Here is a 27,638-nt window from a genome sequence, read left to right on the forward strand (position 1 = left end):
TTTACATCCATAGCTTTTTCTCTTTGTTATTTGTTTTTGTTCTCAACTAATAATGTAATTCCCTGCTCCCCATAATTTTGCCTGCACAGCAAAGACTGTACTCAACTAATTAAGTCATCTACAATGTTCATAGAGGCGTGATAATGATACTCAAAAGGCAGCACATGGGGCAGTTAGCCCTTCAAACAGACTCTTTGAAACACTGCAGTAGCTTTTTAATCCAATTTGAACAGGAGTAGTCTTTAATTATTTTCCTTATCTTGAGAAAAGACAGGCTATTTGTCAGTGTTTAGAGGCCAGTCTTTTCCCATTTATTTTTTAGAGAAAAATGTATTTCCAATCAAAAACTGGGCAGCATTCTAATCATGTGATGTTTTCTGACTAAGTTCCATTTCCTTGAGTCCTTGGGTATGAGCATTATGAATCCGAGCTCCATTCTTGCTTGCTACTGCTGCATAATCCTGAAAACCTCAATTTGGCATTGAACTCCTTTTCCACTACCACAAAAAGGAAGTCTTTCCTTGTGAGATTTTTAAATATTTATTTATTTATTTATTTGTTTGTTTGTTTGTTCAATTTATATGCCGCCCTTCTCCAGAGACTCAGGGCGGCTTACAATGCATTAAGCAATAGCCTTCATACTTTTGTTTATACCTGCTTAGTAGGGCTTTCGCCGCCCCCAAGCGGTGTTTTTTTTATACAAAGTCAGTTTATTGCCCCCACAATCTGGGTCCTCAGTTTACCTACCTCAGAAGGATGGAAGGCTAAGTCAACCTTGAGCCTGGTGAGATTTGAACTTGCAGTAATTGCAGGCAGCTGGCAGCTAAGTGCTACTTAACAGCACTTTAGTATGCTATTTTCAAAACTGGTTGAATTTCGTTTTACTATGTGCTTGTTTTTATGGCATTGTTATTGTCTCACAATAGTAGGTCTAATGGGATAGATATCAATGGTTTTATAAATAAAATATTTGTATAATACATAATGGCATAATAGCAATTACTGTACTTTATTTGTTTGATATTTATATGAGTTTAAACAAACATTTCAAGATGACTTAATGTAAAAGCTACATACTTTTTAACCAAGTGATATGCCTCAATGAACTCAGTAAGCAGACTGAACAGAGAAATATAAAATTCAGTGTTAGACATTTATTAGAAAAGACCAAAGATAAAAAATATGTCATCTGTCCCAACTTGGTCAGTTAGCAAAGAAAGACTCTTAGGTCAAAAGTTAACCATAAGTATACATTATGAAAGCCAAGAAGAAGCAAAGCTAGTTCTGAGAGTTTCCTGCCCAAAGTATATGGTTAACCTTTCCATGTCCCCCTACACACACACACACACACACACACACACACACACACACTTATCAAGAAGTATCCAATTAGGTGCTAACAAATTGTTTTGGGAAACAGTCCCTGTCTTCGTAGCTGGTATTCCTTTCTTGACTTGAAGCAGCCAGTGTTTCTCATGCGACAGTCTAAGGCTTGGTTTAGTTTTCTCATGGTATACCCTGGCAAACCTCCCTCTCATTCCACCCGCAGTTCCCTCTATGGCAGGCTGCCAGTGGCAAGCAGATTGCACATAGTTTAACAGCAGCCCTAACAAAAGGTGTATGTTTTCATCTCAAAGCCTGTGTGATAAATCCTATGTTCTATGTTCTAAATTGTTTGGGTAAGTTTTCCATTGCAAATAGTGAAAATTGCTTGATGCAACTTCAGTCAAATCACCCCAATGAAGCAGATTTACGAATAACACAATGTGCAGCAAACTGGATGGATGCCAAAATGACCTGCAATGTTAAGTATATAATGACACAATCATACAAATATTGTCATTAAGTTTTGAGTCCTGATCCAAATACATAAACTTCACTTTATGATATAGAACAGTGATGGCTAATCTTTTTGCCATTGCGTGCCAGGAGAGGGGGGGGGCGGGGGAGGGTCACGCGTGTGCCTACGTGCATGCACACGCAACCCCACCCACCCCTGCTCCTGGCACATGATGGCCTGGTAGGCCTGTTTTTCTTTCTTACCTGGTTCCAGATCCTCTCTATGCATCTGGGAAGGGCGAAAACAGCATTTCCCACTCCCTTGGAGGCCCTACGGAGGCTGAAAGGGCCCATTTCCCAACTCTCGGTGGGACAGGAAGTGACATTTTTTGCTGTCCCCAGCCTCCAGAACCTCTCTAGGAGTCTCTAGGAGCCTCTCTAGGAGTCTCTAGGAGTCTCTAGGAGCCTCTCTAGGAGTCTCTGGAGGCTGGGGACAGGAAAAAATGTCACTTCCTGTCCCATTGGGAGTCGGGAAATGGGCCCTTTCAGCCTCCGTAGAGCCTCCAAGGGAGTGGGAAAGGCTGTTTTCACCCTTCCCAGATGCATAGAGAGGATCTGGAGCCAGGTGAGAAAGAAAAACGGACCTTCCCCACCCCCCCCAGGCCCTCCAGAGGCAGGAAACAGCCTATTTCCCTACTTCTGGTGGGCCCAGAAGGCCCGAAAATCAGCTGGCCAACGCGCCCATGTACCCCAGAGCTGAGCTGGCGTGCCCACTAATATGGCTCCGCGTGCCATCTGTGGCATGCGTGCCATAGGTTCACCATCATGGACATAGAATAATAGAGTTGGAAAGGACCTTGGAGGTCTTCTAGTTCAACACCCTGATCGAGTTACAGACTTTATACCATTCTGGACAAATGGTTGTCCAATCTCCTCCAATCTCTTCTTGGAAAAACTCCAGTAATGCAGCACCTGCATTGTAATTTCTAGAGGCAAGACATTCCACTGATTAATTGTTCTCATTGTCAGAAAATTTGTCCTTATTTCTAAGTTGGATCTCTCTTTAATGATCTTCTACCTGTTACTTCTTGTCCTGCACTCAGATGCTTTGGAGAAGAGGTCGACCCCTCTTCTCTGTCATAGCCGCTCCAATACTAGCCATTCTGTTTGTTAGACTAGGCATATCTAGTCTCCTCAACCATTCATCATACGGTTTAACCTCCAGAGCCCTAATCCTTTTTGTTGCTCTTCTCTGTACTCTTTCGAGAGTCTCAGCATCTTTTTTATATTGTGTTGACTAGAACTGGATGAAATATTCCAAGTGTGGTTTCGCCAAGTAGTATAAAGCTGTTCTGTCACTTCACATGATCTTAATACTATCATTCTGTTAATGCAGCCTAGGACTACAGTGGCTTTTTTGGCAGCTGCTGGCTCATAAGTAGTAGTCCACTAGGACCTCTAGATTCCTCTGACTGTTACTATTGAGCCAGGTGCCACTTATTCTATACCTGTGCATTTGACTTTTTTTACCTATGTTTAAGACCTGACTTTTCTCACCACTGAAATGCATTTTGTTCTCTAAGGCTCAGTATTCAGGTCTGTTAAGATCAGTGGTGGGATTCAAGTAATTTAACAACCGGTTCTCCCGAAGTGGTGCGAACTGGCTGAATCTCACCACTGGTTAAGATCCTTCTGAATCTTAAGTCTGTCTTCCAAGTATTAGCTATTCCCCCCAGCTTGGTGTCATTTGCAAATTTGATGAGTGCCCCTTCTATACCTTCACCTAGATCCCTGATGGCGAACCTATGGCACACGTGCCACAGGTGGCACGTAATGCCCTCTCTGTAGGCACACGAGCCATCACCCCAGTTCAACTCCACCATGCATGCGCGCACATCTCCCACCGGCCAGCTAGTTGTAGAGTCTCTGCTGTGCATGAATGGGGGAGTGTTGTGTGGGGAGGGGCCATGCATGCATGAATGGGGGTGCATGCACATTGCATTTTGGGGGTTCGGGTGGATGTGCATGCAATTGTGCGCACATGTGCTTTGGGCACTCAATCCGGAAAAGGTTAGCTATCACTGAGCTAGATCATGTATGTATATGGTGAAAAGTACTAGGCCCAAGACAGAATCTTGAGGTTTCCCATTGCATGTTTTCCTCCATGTAGATCTAGTTCCATTGAGGACTACATGCTGAGTGTGATTGATCTGTCAATTGAGAATCCATCTTGCTTGCTTCTAATACTGTAATTGCCTTGCTAATTTCAAAGTGCTCACATATTCACTGCTTTTCCAGGATTTTCTCAGGTGTTGATGTTAGGCTGATTGATATGTAGTTTCCTGGATCCACCTTTTGTAGTTTCCTGGATCCACCTTTAAGATTGGAACCACATCAGCTCTTTTTCAGTCCTCTGGTAGTTCCCCTGTGCTCCAGAAGCTCTGAAAGATTTCATTCAGGGGTTCTAAAATTATATCTGCTGTGATTTCATTCAAAACTGTGGAATGTAATCCATCTGCTCCTGGCAATTTGAACTCTTCTACAGGGAATAGTTTTTCTTATCTATTTTGACGTGCATTCCTGCTCTCTCTCCTACGGTGCTGCTTTTGAAAGGTTGGACTATTTTTTTCCCTTTGAAGAGAGATACAAAGAATGGATTAAGTAGTTCCACTTTCTCCTTACTATTTGTTATCTCTTTGCCAATATATATTGGAAAGAACTTTTTTTCATAATTTTGGCATTTGTTGTAGGTCTTACTTCATTCTGAGCCTTAACTTTCCTGGCTCATTCCTTGAAGATTCGGGCTATTTGCTAGTATTCTGTTTTAGTTATGTGTCCCCTTTTCCCTTTTATATATTTGTCCTTCTTGTCTTTCGGTTTGTCAGGGAGTTCTTTATGCAACCATGCTGGTTTCATCTGGGGTCTCTTGTTTTTTTTTATCTGTGGTATCGTGTTAGACTGGGCTTTTATACTCATTTTTCAGGGTTTCTCAAGTATCTTGAGTTGTTTTTCCCTTTAGGGCTTCCATCCATAAAATCCATCCTAAATTGTCTCTTAGTTATGTCAGCTCTTTTGAAGTCTAAGACACTAGTTTGACTTTGTTCAATAACTTGTGCCTGCTTAATGTTGAATTCCAGCATGACATGGTCACTCTCCCCCCAGGTTTCTGCGATTTCAGCTCCATCTATTATTTCATTCCTATTACTAATTGCCGTATAGTTGACCCTCAAGTTCTCTTCTCTACCTTTTGGATGACAACTACTTTGTTGCATTGAGACATTCAGTAACTAATCTGAATGTTTTAGAAGCTCAATTGCCATAACAGAGTATCAATTATTTGAAAAAAAGAACAAAACTGAGCACAAAATATCCAATCAAAATCAGCTGAATTAGCTAAATTGTTGTAAGAAGAATATTCAAGTATGTTGATCGTTGTCAGTACCAAATCTCATTTAAAAACTTATTCATGGAAACAGTTTTAATTAACACAGGTTAACTTGTCAGCACTACAGAACTGTGTTAGCTAAGAATGAATAGAAATTAAGGAAACTGACATATTTTAAACAATGGACATGTCTTGTATTGTTGGGGCAGTATAAGAAACTAGAAAGCTTTCAAGATTCCCATCTTGCCAAACTCTTCGTTACCTAGCTGGAAATCAGTGGATTAAACTTTTATCACCCATTGTACAAATGATTCTCTACAATCTTTGGGAGAATTTATATCTTGGAATAGAGAAAATACTAGAGCCAGCTTTTTTGAAAGGAATCCTAATGAAGATGCTACTGTCGTACAATCATCCAGTTGTTCATGTTGGTAACATCATCACAGAAAACATGGAAGCCCTTTCCAGTACCTGGACAACATATCCAGTGCTTCACTCAGAAGGGTTTCAGCACCCTTCCAACTGCAGATCAAGCCTTTAGCTTATCTCAAAGGGAGATTTTGTAAGCTCTCTGCTGAACAGCACCTCTGTCCTTGTAGTGTTGGTCAAGCAGAGAACCTTATCCATTATGTCCTCCACTGCCCCATTTACAACGAGATCAGGCCATATTATTAATGGGAAATGAACTCAAGGACTCTGACCTTGAAAAATTGAATTATTTCCTTGCAGATGTGTTTCCAAATGTCAGCAACCAAGTTGCTATATTTGCTCAGCTGTCATTTAAACTTAGAAAGAAATACTTAAATTTTTTAGTTGTGGCTTGGCTTTATTTTGTTGTAATCTTTTGTCTAATATTTCCATCATGCTGTTTTATAACTTCATTGTTTTATTATTATTATTGTTGTATTTTATTGTATTCTTATGTTATGACCTATAGTTACAACAATATACTTATTACTTACTTTGCAACGTACATGTTGCAGAAACAGAATAATTCCTACAGTAAAAGAGAAGTGATGCCTGAAATAGTTTTTACCAATTGTGAATTTAGTTTGATTTTCCACAAACATGACTAGTTTTTTCTCTAAGAAAATTAGTGAAAGCTTTATAAGAGTTCATAAATAAATAAGCTAAGTTCTGTTTGTTTATAAAGAACAAACATAAGCAAACATGTTTCTGCAGAACAAAACTGTTTTTGCATCATGTATACTATAAAAACTTTAAGTATTTATTTCTAAATTTAAATGTAGCATATTAATTTACATAGTTTTACAATGGCAGGTGTCTTGAGTATTTATTGAAACTCAGTTTGGTGTAATAGATAAAGCATCAGGCTAGAAACTGGGAAGCAGCGAGTTCTAGTTCTGTCTTAGCAAAAAGCCAGCTGGGTGACCTTGGCCAGTCATTCTTTCTCAGCCCCAAGAAGTAGGTAATCCTAAAGCACTCCTAAAAATCTTGCCAAGAAAACTGGAGGAACTTGTGCATGCAGTTGCAGGAAATAACACTGATTTGAAAACACACACATATACACACACCTAAAACAAAATTCCACATAAACTATAAAAGATTTGCTATTAAATTAATGTCTCTGTTGTCTTTAGGAATTTTAATTTTTTTTAAAAAAAAAAGAAAAGAAAAAAAATGCTACCCAGATAATTAAATCATAGGAATCAGAATGATACTTTTTAATGTGAAAAAGAAAATCCATTCTCATTCTTAAACCTGACATTCTGTGGAATGGCTTCATATGGACTGAGAGTGAATCATTGTTAAACATTTTGAAGTCAAATGCCAAAAGTTCACTCAGAGCTGTTCTAATGCAGCAGTTAAGGTTAAGACCGGCCCCAGCCAGAGAAGCTCCCTGAGTGATTTTGGGTGCATGACTCTGTCAAGCAGCCCACCTCACTAGGTAGTTGTTATGAGGAAAAATTGAAGGAGGGAGTGCTGGGTAAGCTGTCTTAGGTTCTAAAGGAAAGTTAGGCTATAACAAAGAAACAAATAAATTCTCTCATTTTAAATTTTCTTTGTTATTTTTACAGGAAATACACACACACACACACAGATACATATATATTGCATAATTAAACAAAATTTATTTGGAAAACTTAAAGAGATTTGTTTCTCATTTTGCTGTTAAGGCAATGAAAGCCTATGCCTACCTCTTCAAAAATTGATCCTACTGAGTTCAGTGGAGCTTACTTCTAGTCAGCTTTCATTATCTTAATTTTTGCTGGATGGCATCAAGAGTAAAGCACAATAAGGAGCGGCATGAAAGATAAGATACAAACAATATCTACTATGTTAAAATCCAACTATGGATAGTGCTTTTCATGGCTTCTTACAATCTTTTTTGTTTTTTGTTGTTGTTGTAGCTGGTAGAACCTTTGACTCCTAGTGGCACAGCACCCAATCAGGCACAACTTCGCATTTTGAAGGAAACTGAGCTAAAGCGCGTCAAGATCCTTGGATCGGGGGCCTTTGGAACTGTATATAAGGTATGTTTCCTTAATGGCAGTCCTTCATCAACTATTGTTCCCAGGATCTGATGATTATCCAAATGGAATGGTAGAAATCAATGGGCTTCTAGAATAGGATATAAATCTCCTTTTCTTAGAAATGTTCAGCTTAATATAAACCCTCTTGTTTCTTCTCTTAATGAATTGAATGGACAATAAGAAGTTGGGAAAGGTTGGCAAGAGTTGGGGGACCAAATGCTGTGCAATTTGCTTTACTAGTGCCTAAGTTAGCTTGTACCTTCAAGCACAGTCAAAACTGCTCTCCTATTGCCAGTGTGAAAGTGTGGTGGTATAGTCAAATTATGGTCAAAGAGGACTATTTTACTGTTTGATCAGATATGCTCTTGTTCACTTTGTCATCACTTTTTAGGGCATTTGGGTTCCTGAGGGAGAGAGTGTGAAGATTCCTGTAGCAATTAAAATACTGAATGAGACAACTGGTCCAAAGGCTAATGTGGAGTTTATGGATGTAAGTAATATTAATGTCCCATTACAGTGATATGTATGTATGTTATTGATAGTTTTAAGGGGGAGAGGAATTATTTGTATGCTTCTTCCAATTTACAAGCCAACAACTTCCAAAAGCAACATTTACACACACACACACTGCAACTGAATAATAGCAATGGCAGTAGCACTTAAACATACTATACTGCTTCATAGTGTTTTACAGCACTCTCTAAGTAGTTTACAGAGTCTGCATATCTGGGTCCTCATTTTACTGACCTCAGAAGGAGGGAAGGTTGAGTCAACATTGAGCCCATTAGGATTGAACTTCAAAATTATTGACAGAATTAGCCTACAATTCTGTATTCTAACTACTAGGGAGCCATTAGGGCTCCTATAAATTAAACATAGACAACCACTAGAGTATCCTGCACCCATATTCTATTGTGTTTTTTTTTTCTTTTATCATTTCCTCATGAATATATCAATTTATATGAATTTGACACTTTTCAATGACCTTAACCACCCAAGGCTCCCACCACATCATGCCAATCATTTGTTCCACAAGGGAGCAGCAGAGACATTCTCTGCAATTGATTGCTTCTTCATTTGATGATCTGTGCAGTGGAATATTAATTTTAGGGATGCCAGCAGGATGTGTTCAGAAAAGTTGGTAACTGTGATAATGCAGCCAAATCTCCACTCATTTTTTAATGTACAAAGCTCTGTTTGTTTTTTATATGCATCACAAAACCCGTCTGTTTGCTAACTCTTCTACTTCCTTAGATTATTCTAAGCACCAGCTCAGACTAGAAAACAATTTTCTTCATCATTATCAGGTTATGTCTTCTCGAACACTGCACCACACATAATATAAAGTAGTATACAGTGATACAATTGTCATATTGCTTTATTTTCATTTGTTTTATTTATATCCTATTTCTCCACAAAATATAAATCAGAATAGAGCTGGAAGGGACCTTGAAAGTCTTCTTGTCCAACCCCCTGCTCAAGCAGGAGACTCTATTCCGTTTCAGATAGGTGGCTGTCCAGTCTTTTCTTAAAAACCTCCAGTGAGCACCTACAACTTCTGAAGGCAAGCTGTTCCACTGGTTGTTCTCACTCTTAGGAAGTTTCTCCTTAATTCCAGGTTGCTTCTCCCCTTGATTAGTTTCCATTCATTATTTCTTGTCCCGCCCTCTGGTGCTTTGGAAAATAAGTTGACCCTCTCTTCTTTGTGCCAGCCCTTCAAATACTGGAATATTGGTATCATGTCACCCCCTAGTCCTTCTTTCCTCTAGACTTTCCATACCCAATTCCTGCACGTGTTCTTCATATGTTTTTGTCTCCAGGCAGTTGCTCTGACATATAAAATCATCTTAGTTGCTCTTCTTTGCATCTCAACATCTTTTTTGTAATGTGGTGACCAAAACTGGATGCAGGTGTGGTCTTACTAAGGATTTATAAAGTGGTACTTTCACGTGATTTTGATTCTATACTTCTGTTTATACAACCAAGGATTGTATTAGCTTTTTTGGCTGCTGCCACACACTGCTGGCTCATATTTAAGTCATCATCCATTAGGACTCCAAGTTCCCTTTCATAGTTACTGTTTTTGAGCCAGGTTTCTGTATGTGTACCTTTGATATTTCCTGTCTATTTGTAAAACCTTGCTTTTCTCCACATTAAATTTCATTTTGCTGGATAGGGCCCATTGTTCAAATCTGTCAATATTTTTTTGGATCCTGAGCTTGTCTTCTAGGGGTGTTGGCTATTCCTGCCAGCTTAGTGACATCTGCAAATTTGATGAGTTTCCCTTCTATTCCCTCATCTAAGAAATTTATGAAGATATTGAAGAGTACTCGGCCTAAGACAGAACCTCCCCACTGCTTACTTCCCTCCATGTAGATATAGGACTACTCGTTGAGTACAGTTTGTCAGCCAGTTACAAATCCATCTAGTGATGATGCTGTCTATCCCACATTTTTTTAGTTTATCAAGAAGTAGGTTGTATTCAAGAAGAGTAAATTTTAAAATACAACTAAAATAGTAGTAAAACTAAAACTGTATTTGCCTACTGGCAGAAAATAAAAATAAAAATGCAGGGAATGACTGATTAATATATTTTCCACCAAGTTTGCTGGAAAAAACTCACTGCTTCTTTAAGCTAATAGGTAATTTCAAAATGTGACAATTTTTCAATTTCAAAATGTGACAAGAACCATGTATTAATGGATGAAAACTTTGAATGGCTTAGAAATGGCAATAACAACCAATATTTATTAGATAGTAAGCTTAGTTAGATTCAGTGTGGGGAGATTGAACAATTCAGATTTATTTGATTCAGATTTCTGAATCAGTTTTTTGAGGCTTTTGCACAATTGATTTGAAGACATTCAGTTTGATTCACCCCAAATCAATCTGATTAAGGTTTCATGCTGCTGACCCTCATTCTGTGTTCCAGCAATTCTGCTTCTTTTTAGAAAGATTAGCCCAGCCACTTTTTTCTGTCTTCTGATGACTTCTAGTTTTGATTACTATGATGAGCATGGTCTCCTTTTGGACACACATTGCTAATTGATACTGGTTGATGGAAATACACTTCAACAAACTTGTTTCTGAATGCAATTCAGCATACTAATATGCCTGGAAATCTTAAATAAGTCAGAACGTGTTTTCTTGAAGGGTTGTTTTCTTGAAAAAGAATTTGTCTATGTTGATGAAAGCAAAGAAAGGATCATGGGTATATCTCTGTGCAATAGCTCTTCTGTGATAAAGTTGCATATTCAGTCAAGGCTGTTCAAGCCACTTTTATTTAGAGGTACAGATATAGGCACATATTGGATTGATTATAATCGTACAAACAGAACTCTCCCACAAACTGGCAAAATGAACCCTATATTATTGCCATGTTGTCCCTTGAGCTAGCTTTTGGGGGTAAGAATGGCTCTTGGCTCCTTTTTTAAAAAAAATCTTTGGCTTATGTGTTTTGGATAGTTACTAGTCTCAAATTTAAGGCTGCATATTCTTTTTACTGCAAAGATTTTGAACTCAGCTGTTGTCTTTTGATGGTATGTAGAGTGAGTAAGATAGTATATGATGTGGTGAGTGTTTTATTCTAACTCATGCATAAATGAGTATTTTAGCATAACCCATTAGAGTGATGGTACAAAAAATATGCAAGTGGAATGCCTGCTTTCTGTGGAAGACCAAGTGATTAGCACTAGGAGCTTGGCTTTCTCTTCACTCTCTGAATGATGGCAAAAGGAAAAGGAGAGCAAGGAGTGCTTTTTGTGACCAGTTGGGCCCTTAAATGTTACACGTATAGAGGAGAATAGGCCACAGCAATTTGGTAACTCAGCTGTCATTTCACAGCCCTCAAACATTTTCTAATGTACTCATAATGACTATAATGACATAATGCACCTTGTAACTAGATGATGTGGCAGCTCCTTCCTATATTGATCACAACAGGAAACAGTAAAGTGAATAGCAAAGAAAATCCTGAGGTTTGAATGGTGGCTTTTTCCCTCTATCCCAGTTCTTTTCATTTTCACAATGTAAAAGCAGCTGTGCTAGACCCAAAATGGCCCCGCAACAAGCAGGAACCTCACACAGCCACAAAAAGCCCAAAAAACCAACTTTCACACTTTACACACTCAAAATTCCACATTCAGCTTTGTGAGATTTTGTGTTTGTGTAGTTAGAATGAAACACTACAGAAACACACTAAATCTCAGAAAGCTGCACAAATATTATTTTATTTTAATTTATTTTTATTTTTATATACAAGCAGCTAAATTTAAAACTTCCTAAAGTTTAAATGGCTAGGTATAAAAAAAGAACAACTAAAAAAAAACCCAATTAACTATTTTTTTTAAAGCTCCCAAAGGGGGGAAAAACTTACCCAATAGAACAGGGGTCTCCAACCTTGGCAACTTTAAGACTTGTGGACTTCAACTCCCAGAATTCCTCAGCCAGCTTTGCTGGGAGTTGAAGTCCACAAGTCTTAAAGTTGCAGATAGAGCTGCTCACCGATGAGCTTGATTGCAGGCAGGGAGATTCAGTTGCTTGCTGATGCAATGGATTGCAGGTATTACAGCAAGCCAAGCAAAGCAGGCGTTGCGACCAGCAGCTAAGGTAAGCAAGCTGGAGGCGGGGGGGGGGAGGGAAGAAAAAAAGAAACTTTTTTTCTTTTAAATAGGTCGGACAATCCAAGCTGAGTTGCCTGATTAGCAGGCAACTCAGCTGGGATCGTCAAAGCTTGGTTCGTCAGAGCCATTTAAAAGAAAAAAAAGGCTCTGATGATCGCGCGGCTCAGCTGGGCATGGGGGGCGGGGGCAGGGATTTTTGCTACCGGTTCTCCGAACTGCCCGCTGCCATCGCTACCTACTCGCCCGAGCCGGTCCGAACCGGGAGCATTTCACCCCTGGATTGAAACCCATAAAGTCCCAAAGTTTCCTGAACTAGACTTATTGTTACCCTGGATTAAGTGGCCTCCGCTTTGCATGTGTCAAGAAAGTGGGTGGGAATCTGGATAATTTAATTTGCTCCTACTGTATCTCTATTACCAAGAGGCCTTATGTGAGTTTTCTTTTCTTTTTGCCCCCACCCCCACCCCAGTCAAAATAACTTGAATAGCCTTGGGTACAATGTATCTTGGCTTTGAGGCATCATTTGTTACTCTACTTTAGAGGATAAAATATCTCTGCCATACTTTGAACAGAGAAAATCACAGAGCTCCGCTGTCTAGCAACTTTTTATCTTAACTGTTCTTCAGAGAAGAGAGACTTTACAAAAAAGTCAGCTGAGATTTGAAGCTTGAGACTTGCAAAAATTGTTAAAGGGATATGTCTTGATAATTAGATTGCAAGAACAAAACAACCCTTTTATAAGCACATTTCTGCTGCTCTGAAATGTAATCATTTTTATGAAGAACCTGACTTGTTTTGCAAAATGTGAGTTTAGAAGGAGCTGGGATTTCTTATAGTTTTTTTCTTTAGCTACTTCAACTTGCTTTGTTTTAATTATTTAGGGAAATGATCAAAATGCAATTAATAGCGAGATATTACATTTCTAACTTAGGGAGAAGGAGAACAGCCCTGAGAAAAGTTTTCTAAAATTGAGAGAACCTGGAGGTTTCTCTGTTCAATTGTTTGTATGGTAGTGTTTCTGCAATTTAAGGAATGTGATAAATGAATGTGATAAATTGAAGTGCAAGTACTTACAATCCCATCTCCATGGCCACTTCTTTACATAAATAGATGTAACGATATTATATATTTCGCTATTCTGTTTGCATTGCATATCCATTAAAGCTAGTTTGTGGACTTTTAGTTGTACTAATCTTTGATCCACTGTTGTATCTGCTGAATCACATTGGGGCCTAAACTAATCTACAGTATCTCAAGGACTATTATAGCCATAAAATATATCTGCACATGTGGAAGGTAATACTGGTAGCCCTTGACTTACAATCACAAATGGGACCTGAATTTCCATTGCTAAGTGATGTGGTTGTAAAGTGCAACATCACTTGACCTCTGTCCCCTTACTTAGCAACAACAATCCTGACATTCTCCTTTGCCATTGTTAACTGAATTCCACCAGTCATTAGCCAAGGATCTACCCAATCCAAGCCATTCTGGACTTGGTTGGTCCTTCCCAGCCCCAGGCCTTGGTAGGGGAACTCCCCCAAACTGCCTGTTTCTGCTCATTTTTGCTGTTACCCCCATCCTTGCACCCTCTCTTGAGGAAAACAAAAAGCCCCAGAACCATGCAACTTTGGAGCTGCTTGCTACACTATGGCTTAGGGACTTCTTGGCATGCTTTAGCTCTGGGGCTGCAAGAAGCCCCTGAACCACAGTGCAGTATGAAGCTGCAACTGCCCCAAGAGGTTCCAGTCCTCCCAGGAAGCTCCAGCAGTGTAGCACAAAGTTGCAGTCACCCTGGGAAGCCCCAGTGGTGTGATGCAAAGCCTCAGCCACTCCAGCAATACAGCACAAAGCCCTAGCTGCCCCAGAAAGCCCCCAGATGCCCTGCTTTCCACCACCCCAGCTGCCCTTTGCCATTTTCTTGCTCCCATTTCTGACAAGGTGTGCCTGTGAGGCAGTTGCTGGCTGTGTGAGGCCATCGTCCTCAGGTCTCTCAAGACAAATGGCCTTGGGAAGAAAGCCTCATGTGGCTAGCAGCTGCTTCATAAAGGGACCAGTTAGGCATGCTTAGTCAGCAGAGGAAGCAAGAAGAGGTCAGCTAGAGCAGCAGTGACCATGGAGTGCAGTGGGCCAAAGGGGAATAAATAAGGGGATATAGGCAAATGGAGATAGTTGAAGCACTCCTGCAATCATAAGTGCAGATGGGCTGCCAAACACCTAATTAGTGATCATGCAACCATAGGGGCATTGCAACAGTCATAACTTTGGGGTCCAATCATAATGGCTGCTAAATGGTTATAATTCAAGAACTACCTGTAATTAGATCTGTATGCTCAGTGGAGAAAGGATGAGACACAAATAAACATTATAGCAGCATGTGGTTCAAAACCTGCCATTTACAGGTGAAACTCGAAAAATTAGAATATCGTGCAAAAGTTCATTTATTTCAGTAATGCAACTTAAAAGGTGAAACTAATATATGAGATAGACTCATTACATGCAAAGCGAGATAGTTCAAGCCTTGATTTGTCATAATTTTGATGATTATGGCTTACAGTTCATGAAAACCCCCAAACCCCTGCCAAGACCATCTGGGCCCAATCTAGATATTAATCGTTGACCACCGGGGGTGAGGTGTTACCCCCTGTGGATAGGGCCCGCAACCTCGGTGTCCTTCTGGATTCACAGTTGTCTCTGGAAGATCATGTAGCGACCGTGACCAGGGGGGCATTTGCCCAGGTCTGCCTTGTGTGTCAGCTGTGCCCTGATTTGGACCAAGATGCCCTACACACCATTACTCATGTGCTGGTCACCTCCCGTCTCGACTACTGCAACGCTCTCTACCTAGGGCTGCCCATGAAAACCACTCGAAGGCTTCAACTGGTGCAGAATGCGGCCACGCGGCTTGTGATGGGAGTGTCTCGACACTCCCATGTTATACCCCTCCTGCGTGGCCTGCATTGGCTACCAGTTGCCGTTCGGGTGAGGTTCAAGGTGCTGGTTATCACCTATAAAGCCCTTCATGGCTTAGGTCCAGGATATTTGTCGGACCCCCTGCAGCCAGCAACAATCCCCAATTGCCTGGTGCATTCCCACAGACAGGGCCTCCTCAGGATGCCATCGGCCAGACAATGTCGGCTGGTGACCCCCAGGGGGAGAGCTTTCTCTGTGGGCACACCCATCCTTTGGAACAAACTTCCTTTGGAGCTCCGGATGGCCCCTGACCTTCGCTCGTTTCGCCATGATTTGAAGACCTGGTTATTTCGTAGCCTGGACTGATGGGGTGTGTGTTTCTTAATAGTTTTTAAACTGATTTTAAACTGTTTTAATTCGGACTTTTAATTTTATATTGCATTAATGTCATTGTGTATTTTACTGTTGTGAGCCGCCCTGAGTCCATTGGAGATAGGGCAGCATATAAATCGCATTAAACTAAACTAAACTAAACTAAACTAAACTAAACTAAACTAAACTAAACTAAACTAAACTAAACTAAACTAAACTAAACTAAACTAAATTCACAATCTCAGAAAATTAGAATATTGTGAATATTCTAGGCTCAAAGTATCCCACTCTAATCAGCTAAGTAAGCCATAACACCTTCAAAGGGTTCCTGAGCCTTTAAATGGTCTCTCAGTCTGGTTCAGTAGGAATCACAATCATGGGAAAGACTGCTGATCTGACAGTTGTGCAGAAAACCATCATTGACACCCTCCATAAGGAGGGAAAGCCTCAAAAGGTAATTGCAAAAGAAGTTGGATGTTCCCAAAGTGCTGTAACAAAGCACATTAATAGAAAGTTATGTGGAAGGGAAAAGTGTGGAAGAAAAAAGTGAACAAGCAGCAGGGATGACCGCAGCCTGGAGAGGATTGTCAGGAAAAGGCCATTCAAAGTGTTGGGGACTTTCACAAGGAGTGGACTGAGGCTGGAGTCAGTGCATCAAGAGCCACCACACACAGACGGATCCTGGACATGGGCTTCAAATGTTGTATTCCTCTTGTCAAGCCACTCCTCATCAGAAGCATCTTACCTGGGCTAAAGAAAAAAAGAACTGGTCTGTTGCTCAATGGTCCAAAGTCCTCTTTTTTGATAAGAGCAACTTTTGCATCTCATTTGGAAACCAAGGACCGAGAGTCTGGAGGAAGAATGGAGAGGCACACACTGCAAGATGCTTGAAGTCCAATGTGAAGTTTCCACAGCCTGTGTTGATTTGGGGAGCCATGTCATCTGCTGGTGTTGGTCCATTGTGCTTCATTAAGTCCAGGGTCAACGCAGCTGTCTACTAGGAGATTTTGGAGCAGTTCATGCTTCCTTCCGCAGACGAGCTTTATGGGGATGCTGACTTCATTTTCCAGCAGGACTTGGCACCTGCCCACACTGCCAAAAGTATCAAAATCTGGTTCAGTGACCATGGGATTACTGTGGTTGATTGGCCAGCAAACTTGCCTGACCTGAACCCCATAGAGAATCTATGGGGCATTGCCAAGAGAAAGATGAGAGACATGAGACCGAACAATGCAGAAGAGCTGAAGGCCGCTATTGAAGCATCCTGGTCTTCCATAACACCTCAGCAGTGCCACAGGCTGATAGCATCCATGCCATGCCGCATTGAGGCAGTAGTTGATGCAAAAGGGGCTCAAACCAAGTACTGAGTACATATGCGTGCTTATACTTTTCAGAGGTCCGATATTGTTCTATGTACAATCCTTGTTTTATTGATTTCATGTAATATTCCAATTTTCTGAGATTGTGAATTTGGGGTTTTCATGAGCTGTAAGCCATAATCATCAAAATTATGACAAATCAAGGCTTGAACTATCTCACTTTGCATGTAATGAGTCTATCTCATATATTAGTTTCACTTTTTAAGTTGCATTACTGAAATAAATGAACTTTTGCACGATATTCTAATTTTTTGAGTTTCACCTGATTGGGGGGGGATGTACATTTTAATCATTCCTTTACCAAAATCCCTGACAATATAAAAGTAATTCTAAAATGTTGTTTTCTAATATACAGACCCTCGCATGTGTTAAAAGTCTTTTATTAAATTAATGCATGGATCTATATCCAGCAAATCCTTTTGAGTGCTAGATAACTCAAATAGCAACGTAAATGATTCTTTATTGCTTCCTTTATCTTTTCTTGAATTCTGAATAAGTAAAAAGAAAATAACAATTTCAGTAAAATTAAGGTAAGTGCAAGACTGCAGGATCCATTCTAACAAGATAATAGCCTACCAGATAATAAACAATATATACAAAAAGAAAGACATAACTTTATTTAACATAGCATTCTTGGAGAAATCCAAATGGTCTTAAGAAAGCCATAAACACTTTGCTCTTCCAGTCAAACTTAGGGGGTTGAGGTGGTGTAATGCTCTCTTTACATTTTTAAAATGTAAATGATGTCAGTGATGTCCCCAGTATATATCTGAATGTGTTTTGAGCTTTCATTTTATTGCATTTTTGATATTTTTCTTTTTCATCTACTTTACCATATATGTATGTCACACAAAGTAGCATATAAATGCACTAAATAAAAATAGAAAAAAATAAGCATCAGATAATGCAGCACACTGGCACAAAGCATACAAATGAACACAGCAACTCTCTTACATCCCTATCAAAAAATATTCTCATATTCACACACAACAAAAAGATGACGTAGAAAGGGCAAGAAAAGTAGACTTATACATTAAGGTCAGTGTAGATAGATAACTTCAAGAAGTGAAAGAGAAAGGCACCAGGAACAGATTTTTCTTTACAAGCGAATGAACTTCAAGTGCTCCTCACAAATAAGGTATCCCCAACCCTTGGACTGCAAGAGCTATTGCTAAGAAAATCTGCTGCCCTTCGCTCCCCTCCAAAACTGCTATAAGAATTGCAGTGAAAACTAGGAGGACCAGAGAAATTTGTGTTGACTTTACCCAAAAGGTTTGAATTTCTCAGTCAGGAGTGCAGAGAACATAAGTAGGCAACTGCCCATAGAGTTGTGTAAGAAATGTAAAATAAGTTCAGTATAACTGTGGAAAATGTGGGAAGAGGATTTTAATGCAAGCAGGTATATGATCAGGTTATTAGGTGCTATCAGCAGAGGGAACTGGCTTCAGTTCTGATGTAACAAGGAACATTCAGACCTGGCAATGCTATGTGAGATTCTGGAAAGCTTCAGCCAAGTTCTAGCCTACAAATTAAACCTAATAGTCTGAAACTCTTCATTGATTCTTGCTTCAAAAAAATAGCTCTTCAAAGAAATGTTAACACTTATGCTACGCTCAACCCTTCTAATTTGTTTTAATACAGAATAGATCATTTGATTTGAAAGTAGTTAGGAGAATATTGTTTATGATCTATCATCAGAGTGTCAACTCTACATAGTGGAGTACATTCATGATTAGAACGTAAAATAAAGTATTTAAAATATTAGTAAAGCAGAGAAATTAAGCCCCACTATCCAAGTGTCCTTGTAGTAGGTAAAGATAATAAACACCTCTGGATTAAAGCTCAATTCCTGACACATCCATGTTGTTCCCTTGGCAGTATTATAGAAATAATTTGTCATTGCCTTCTTTCTGGACAGTTTTGAATTCCCAGTCTAGCCTACAGCCCTGATATTCCCTAGTGATTTTATTCCTCTATACACTTAAATGTTTCATTATCTCTCTGAAAATAATTAGGGGCTGCAAGCATAACTCTGCATACATAGACTTCTTTGGGAGTCCCCAGGCTCATTGATATGAAGACAGTTTGACTGATCTGGTTAGCCAATATTGGTCCAGAAGCTAATAATAGAAGACACTGCTGCTACGTTTGCTAGGGGAAAGTTAAACTAAAGGTTTGGAGATATGATTTGAAATAATTCTCCCGTATTCAGTTGTTTCCTGATAACAAAGCCTGTAAATTGGGTTGGTTTTGTAAGTAAAATCCAAGTCAGCTTCTTGGTTTCTTCCACTTGTATTCTGGCTCTCTAATATCTCTGGAAAGAAATCTTGCTAACTGGAGATAATGTTTTGTTTAGCAATACATGAAGAAAGAGGAAGAGGGAGTGAGAGAGGTGGATGTCTATCTGTAACCACTCAAACATAAAAATATGGCAATGAATACAATCAGCCAATGGACCCTTTTTTCATCATATTGGAAGTTCAGGAATATGTAATAGCCAGGACAATGAAGTTTAATTCTTCCATTATCTATAGGCATAATTTTTATTTAAAATGGCAACGCATAATTTATTTATACAAAATACAGAGTCATGCAGAGAAAACATACTTTGTTATGTCAAAATGCAGTAGAAATGGCTTCCTGCTGTAGCACTCCTTTTTCCTAGGAACATAGTACTTTGTCCCTATATATTTTCTGGAAGCACTATGAAAAATCTAGTCCTCATTGTGGATCAGCTCAGAAAAGAAAGATTGATCAATTATCATTCAATACATAGACACTTCAGTACATAGACACTCCCAGTATTCCTGGGAGGAACAGTCTTGTTTACTTGAGGATACCCACTCTTGAAATTGGTGGAGAAAAGGTGTCATGTACTAACTTGTTGGAGCAATCAACTTGTAAAAACCAGAAACTGGATTATCCATTACATTTATCTACTTTTAGATGGGGATGAGAGTGAGGCAGGTCAAACCCATTCTATTTCCATTTAGTACTCTGTACTCTGTACTCTGTACTCATGCTGAATCTCAGTCAGTAGATAAATAGACATATTTTAAATAAATTTCTTTTTTAAAACTGTTCTAAAACAGAAACATTAAAATATTACAATGCACTTTGTTCCTAGACTTAGCAGAACTTGAGGTTGAAGTTTGCTAAATTTAAAGCAGTGCCTGCACAGACCATGATTTCATTCTGTACAAAAGTACAAAACTTCTGCCTGTGGGATCTTCAGTCTCTCCCCTCAAAGCATCTTATACCCTTTCCAGATTTATGGAAAGGGTATAATATCATTCCCTTTCCAGATTTATGGAAGACCATTGTTCGTTTTACCTGAAATAATCAAAGGTAGAGGTGGGGCTGGGGAAAAGATGCATGTACCTCCCATTCAGTCACAGTTTTGTTCCATATAACATCAACCTTGTGAACTCTCGAGTTTCCTCTTTCCACTACATACATACATACATGTGTGTATATTAAAGTATGCATGCATGTATGTATGTGTATATGCATATACATGCTATATACATACATAAATATATACCTGCATCATACATGCATGCATGCATACACACACACAGACACACACACACACACACACATAATGCAAATATATATTTATATATGTATATAGCATGTTTATATGTGTATTATGTATGTGTTTGGGTAGATATATACTTTCTTTTGAGAGCAGGCAGCAGAATTTCATTTATGGGCCAATGTGCCCACAGTAAAAAAAAATGACAATAAAAGTTATCTTATCATCTTATCTTATCTTATCTTATCATCTTATCTCATCTCATCTCATCTCATCTCATCTCACCTCAGCTCACCTCACCTCTCCTCACCTCACCTCACCTCACCTCACCTCACCTCACCTCTTACTTTATAACCTATAACTTACCTTACCTTACCTTATAACTTATAACTAATATGCATTCAGTCTCCTTCTGCCATTTGTCAGAAATGGTGTAGAGTCTCTTGCTTGGGCAAGGGTTGGACTAGATGACTTACAAGGTCCCTTCCAACTCTGATAATCTGTTAATGGTCAGCATACTCACTCTCACATCATAGAATAGAATAGAATAGAATAGAATAGAATAGAATAGAATAGAATAGAATAGAATAGAATAGAATAGAATAGAATAGAATAGAATAGAATAGAATAGAATAGAATAGAATAGAATTTTATTGGCCCAAGTGTGATTGGACACACAAGGAATTTGTCTTGGTGCATATGTGTCAGAGATATTTTTCTCCAATGTAACTGCAGGTTTTGCTTATATTTTTCAGTAATTCCGATTCTTAAAACTACTGAAGCTAAATTTTCTTGTTTATTCCCTGCAAATTCAGTGTTTGTCTTTTTTAAAAAAAATTAAAGTAAAATATTAATATTAAATAAAATTAGAGCTGTTATTATCAAACAACAAGATTCCACTTTTGTAAATAATGAAAGAAGGAAAGAGAAAGAAGCACTGAATTTTAAAGCAATATTTGCTATCTAGAACTGTGCAATTAATACCAATACTTTTTAATACTGTAAGGAATTAATAGTCTGTATCAAAGAATTTACTATTATTCAAGAATTTTCTCTTCATGCTTCTAGCTTTTTTGGCAATTTAAAATAGACATTTTGGCATTTCAATTTCTAAATGGTAATAGATTTGCCAGGCTATTTATTTATAATTTATTATAAATAAATTCTTTATGGGATCCATATTAATAATACAAGGTATTATTATTTGTGATGATTCAAGATTAACAGTCAATCAGTACATGCTTGACTGAAGCAGAGCTGGCTACATATTGAAGCCAAGGAAAATATGTTGAAGAAGGAGACCCCAGTAGCAAAAAACAAAAAAGAATTATGTAACCATTTTTGCAACTAACAAATAAAAGGTTTTCATCAGCTGCACCTCATTTCACTCCCAAAGGACTCAGGGCAGTGAACAGCCAAAAGATAAAACACACATAATACAAAATTTAAAAAACAATGTAAAAGCACATTAAATAATTTGGCCCATACAGATTAAAAGACCCCTATTGTTTTAAAACAAATTTAAAATTAACAATTAAAAGGAAGTTAGGCCAGGCCAGCCTGTTGAAATAAAAAGGTCTTGAGGGCATGGTGGAAAGTGTGTAAATCCGGGATCCTCCATATCTCCGGGGGGAGCTATTTCCAAATGACAGATGCCCCCACAGAGAAGGCTCTCCTCCTGGGGGCCGCCAGTCAACACTGTTTGACCGACGGCACCCTGAGGAGCCCCTCTCTATGGGAGCGTACTGGCCGGTGAGAGGCTACTGGTGGCAGAAGGCGGTCTCGTAAGTACCCAGGTCCTAAGCCATGGAGCGCTCTAAAGGTGGTAACCAAGACCTTGAAGCGCACCCAGAAGACCACCGGGAGCCAGTGCAGCTCACGCAGGAGAGGTGTTACATGGGAGCGCCACGTCGCTCCCATAACCACCCGCGTGGCCGCATTCTGGACCAGTTGGAGCCTCCAGGTGCTCCTCAAGGGGAGTCCCATGTAGATAGCATTACAGTAGTCCAGAAGCCATTACAGTTGCCTGAAACCATTTGCTGTATGAGAATGCAGCTGTCTCTCACTCAGTGGTGCTGTTAAAATCTTATTTTTCCAAAACAGTTGCTTTAAAGTCTGCCATAGAATATCCTGGGAGATTGAAATATTATTTTGCCCTTTTTTTGACTCTCGATGTCAGATCTGTATGTGTCCATTAATTCTTTTGTGCAAATGGGTATGTTTGTATTTCCAACTAAGTAATTTTTAAAACATTATTTTCTGGGGAGGGGACTCTCCCCCCCCCCACAAAAAAAAACTTCTTTAGGATTACTCTTTATCTGATGATCTATGATAGCATGATAATACCTCTGAGTTAAGTGACTTGGAAGTCAGGAGCCAAACATAGAAGCCATGAAAAAAAGAACAGCGTGCAATTAATCATCCCAGTTTCAGTGTGCTGAAGAGCCAAGAGTTTAGAAATTTAGAGGTTTAGACAGATTAGGTTAAGGACATCAGACAGATTTTTGCCATTGTAAATTAGATCAAGTGCTAATGCACAGGCAGAAGAAAGGTCTTAGGATATCTGATTCTTCATTCTTTATCATTATGTAAAAACAGCCTGAAATTTGGATACCTGTCAGATCTATTCTCATGCTGAACAAATGAACAAACAGAATCTCCGGCAGGAGGAGAATCCTATCACATCCTATTTCATATACAATATACTTCTGTATTTACAGGCCCTAAATAATGATAAATGAAAATGAAATAGATGAAATGTTCCCAACGCTCTGAGTTAGATAAATGTCATCCAAAACTGAATCCACTATTTTCAAGAATATTTAACAATGCTTTTTCTATTCATGTTTTTAAAAATAACAACCCTCTCCTTGCAAAAATATTAACCATAAAAACCATCTTCTTCAGGCATCCTGATAGTCAGAGTGTAAAAAAAGATTCCTTAATGTTCTATATACTCCTTTTGGAAAAGAACTTCAATGAAGTTCCCTGTGACAATGTCAGCTTTTCAAGATAGTCCAGACAAGAAGCACCAACCATCAATACTAATACTATCTTTATTTTAAGGTTATAGTAACAGAATCTTGCAAAACTGAAAGTGTTATCTCCAACGTTATTTTTACCGTCCAAGAAACTTTTTGTCATACCCCCATTGCTTCTGTGGACTAAGCTACTGCTTATCTGACAATTGCCTAATCTAGTCTGTGGTCTGTCCTCCTCCTCCCGAAAGGACATTCTCACAGATCATTATACATAGGAAAACTATTTACATATTTTGGTTGAGAGTATTAGTGACTCACAATATAGAAAACCTGCAAAAAAATAAATAAATAGTAGACCAATCAATGAAAAAAGACTGAGACAGAAGAGAAACAACCACTGAAAACTATCTTCTCCTACCTCTGATGCTAGTATCCAGGGATGCTGTTATCAATAGTACTTAGCGCCAGGAAAGTCCATAATTGAGTCATAAATCCCTTGTTAAAGAAGGTAGAAAAGTTTTTAAACAAAATATTTCAGATGCTGATAGCTGTATTTCAGCTATGTACAAGTTGTCCTCTGCTTACAACCACAATTGACAAATATCCACTGTTAAACTGGTCAGTTGTTAAGTGAATTGTATTTGCAATTTAGGAAACAAGAGGTTATAAGTTATATGTTCATCAACATGTATTAGATGTGAGGTATGATACTACATTATACCACATTTTTATAGTATAAATACCACATTAGGAGGAATATAAAAGGAAAACTCATAAGAAGCCTTTTCAGCTTCTGAAGAGCATCAGTTGATACTTATACTAGACCCCTTCAGCAAATACTTCACATCGTAGTTTTTTGAATACTAGTATGCCATGGTAAACTAATTTAGCAATCTTTGATATGATTTTTGTCAGTTTTAACATGTAATAAAATTGAGTTGCAGTAAAATGATTTTTTACTTGAAAGAATATTTGAGAAATATAAATCTGCATTTAAAATCCAAGAGAAAATTAGATACAAACGTGGACATGATGGGAATATTGTGCAAGCAGGATTCCAAATGCTATGACAACTGCAGTGGCATCCAGCTGAAAATAAAATTCCACAGCACACCTTCCCTATCCATTTAAAAATTGTTGGCACAGGGAGCAACAGAAGGGATGAAATTTCTGCTAATTGTACAATTATATAGCCAAATGTAACTGGCTAGCATAAAATGTTTGAATTTACTTTGGAAATAATTCTGAAAAGGTCCATCAAGTATATGGGAGCCAAAAGAAGCCATATCTGCAACTATTTCACTCAAGACTTTTTCTAACTTTATATATGAGCCTCATGATTCAGAAACCTGCTACATCAGGGATCCACAACCCCTGGTCTGTGGACTGGCACCGGTCTGCAGCATGCCAGAAACCAAACTGCTCAAACAAGAGAAGCCCTATTCTTGGGATGCAGGCAGCACATGAAACCATGTCCCCTCCGGTCCATAGAAAAACCTCTCTCCCTGGTGCTCAAAAGGTCACTGTGCTACATGATGAGAAAAAGTGCAACTGCTTTAAAGGGTCTCAGACAAGTGCTATGTTTAAGCTCCACTGTGCTTCAAAGCAACCTTCCTGAATTATTTTTCAAGGTGCTATACTACTTTATTTTGATTGATTCAGATTTGAAAGGCAGATGTGTCCTAATCAAAAACTATGTGTAACCACATAGAGAGCCACTGCTAGATTATGGATCAAGCAGAAAGCAAGGAAATGAAAAAGACAGGCGACTCAATCTGCCTGAATAAGAAAATCTGCAGTCCTTGTCTATGTTAAATTTTAAACTATGCAGCGCAGAGTAGGGCAGTACAGATTGTCCTCAATTTACCACAGTTCATTTAGTGACCATTCAAAGTTACAATGGCACTGAAAAGTGAATTATAACCGTTTTTCACACTTAAACTATTGCAGCATCCTAGTGCTCACGTGATCAAAATTCAGGACTACCTCTATTACAGGAGACATTGCAGCAGACAGGAAGGGGAAAACAGAAGAGTTGGAGGAGAGGGAGATAGATTAAATACAGAACTATGAAAGCGCTATCCTAAAATTTATGTAATTAGGGATTCTAAGTTCCAACTTAGCTCTGGAATCTGCGTCCAGAACTCTCTAAGAAAGAATAAAACAACTAATGATGGAAGATGAAATAAACATGCATCATTTCAATCTTGCTGTTCTTTAGCTGCCAAATATTAGTGCATATGATCTGTACAAGATCTCTCTGGTGGCTTTCATATTCTCAGATGACACATTCTAAAATACACCCTAGAATATGCTTTCATATTCTAAATTGCTATCAAACTGGACAACGAAAAAGATCTGTGGGAAGACTTCTGTATCTCTTAAAAATTCAGTACAATAATTTTTTTCCAATTTACTCGGATTGAAAGGTGAAAGCTGCTTTTGGTAAATATGATAAATATTTCATTCCAAAAAGAAATGTTCTAATAGAGGGGTTTAAATTTGGATGTAGAATATAATCAGGTAATTTATAAATAACCTATAAATGCACTTAGGAAATTAGCTAAATCAAGTGAATATGAAGACCTAGAAGCAAAGGAGGTCTAGTGGAGAAAAAATGTATCAGAAAACATTCTTGATAAATATGTGCAGTGCAAAATGTGAAATTGAATAAAGCATTTGCTATAGCTAGACTATGTGAAAGTGATCAAGAAGAAAGCTGCCTCAAGGCAATATCTCTTTAAATTCTTTCATTAATTGTGAAAGTATCAGCAAAATGTGATCAAAAGGTCTCTGGGGAGACAGTGTTCCAGGAGTCAAGACAGTCATCGAGAAAATTTCTTATTATCACTGTGGATTATGGCACCATTTCAGAGAATATATGAATACTACTGAAAAATATATATTTTTTTTTACTGTAAAGAAATTTAAAAATTAACTTGAGTTTGTTCTAAGAAAGCCAGGGATACATCTTGTAACTAGGATAAGGTGACCAGACGTCCCGCTTTTGGCGGGACAGTCCCGATTTTTAGCAATTTGTCCCACGTCCCGCGGCGTTTTAAAAAAGTCCCAATTTTTCATTCTGCCTCCTGAGTCCCGGCTGCCTCCTGAGTCCCAGCTGATGGCTACAGGGAAAAAAACTGTTTAAACTCTTGCCGCGGGGCTTCAAAGGGCCGCCCTACAGGTGATCAGTGTAAAGAGTTCCTGGAGCAGATTTTTTTCCCCCTAGCTATGCTGAAGAAGCGAAAGCGAAAGCAGGGTCTTTGCTGCAGCGTGACAAAATGAGGCAGAGAGAGATTTCTTTTTCTTTTTCCTCACCAAAAAAGGTAGGTGCAAAACTGCAAACAATGGGAAATTTAGGAGGAGAGTTCAAGATTTTAAAACACAAAAGAAAAAAAGCTCTATTTAACTAGGGAATTGTAATAATTGAGATACTATTAATTGTATATTGTGTTGAAAGCAGAAATGGTTAAGTTGTGGTTTGGAGGAATATATGGGGGAAATTATTTGGTTTATTATTATTGGTAAATATAATTAATTGATTTGTAAGAAATTGGATTGCATGGAAATAATTGGAATATTCATGTTCATATTGATATACAAAAAAGATAGTTATATAACTAATTGATTTATATTAAAATGTTGAATTTGTATTAAACAACTGTATTACATAATTACATAATTACATAATTAACCAATGTGAGGATGGATATAAAAATAGATGACAATGGGAAGGGGTATAATATAGAATAGAAGGGAAAAATTGAATTTGATTAAGATTAGAGACGAGGATGAAGGGTAATATTGGTTTTTTAAAAAAATAGATGAGGAATAAATATGGCAAAAAGGAAATATAGAAATTGTAAATTTAATTGAAATGACTAAACACTGTTTAAATTTGTGAACTAGCCAAATATTCTGTTCAAAGAAAATACATTGTATGTTTGTATGTGTGTTTCTAATTATTGCTATTTATTCATATTTGTTCTCTTTTATTCTTTAAAGTTTAACAATTCATTCTTTAGCTTAATATCTTTATATTTGTTTGGGGTTGGCTTTCTTCCCTTTCATCTTTTTTATTGTACAGCAATCTTTCTCCTCAAATCTACCACCTCTCTCTTTTCTTTCCTTCTTACTTTCTCTTCCCCCACCCTCTTCTTCCCCTCCCTACTTC

The 27,638-nt window shown here is 38.4% G+C and overlaps 1 protein-coding gene across 1 annotated transcript in view; it reads left to right on the forward strand.

The window, feature by feature from the left end:
• The window catches only part of ERBB4 (erb-b2 receptor tyrosine kinase 4), a 584,656-nt gene that overhangs the window by 393,444 nt on the left and 163,574 nt on the right, over positions 1-27,638 (forward strand). The window contains 2 exon segments of the mRNA XM_070933199.1: positions 7,537-7,659; positions 8,051-8,149. Of these exon segments, the coding sequence (XP_070789300.1) occupies positions 7,537-7,659; positions 8,051-8,149 (222 nt within the window).

Source organism: Pituophis catenifer, unplaced genomic scaffold (assembly GCF_029215685.1).
Source record: "Pituophis catenifer annectens isolate HBS135680 unplaced genomic scaffold, rPitCat1.0.hap2 SCAF_1, whole genome shotgun sequence".
NCBI classification, from domain to species: Eukaryota; Metazoa; Chordata; class Lepidosauria; order Squamata; family Colubridae; genus Pituophis; species Pituophis catenifer.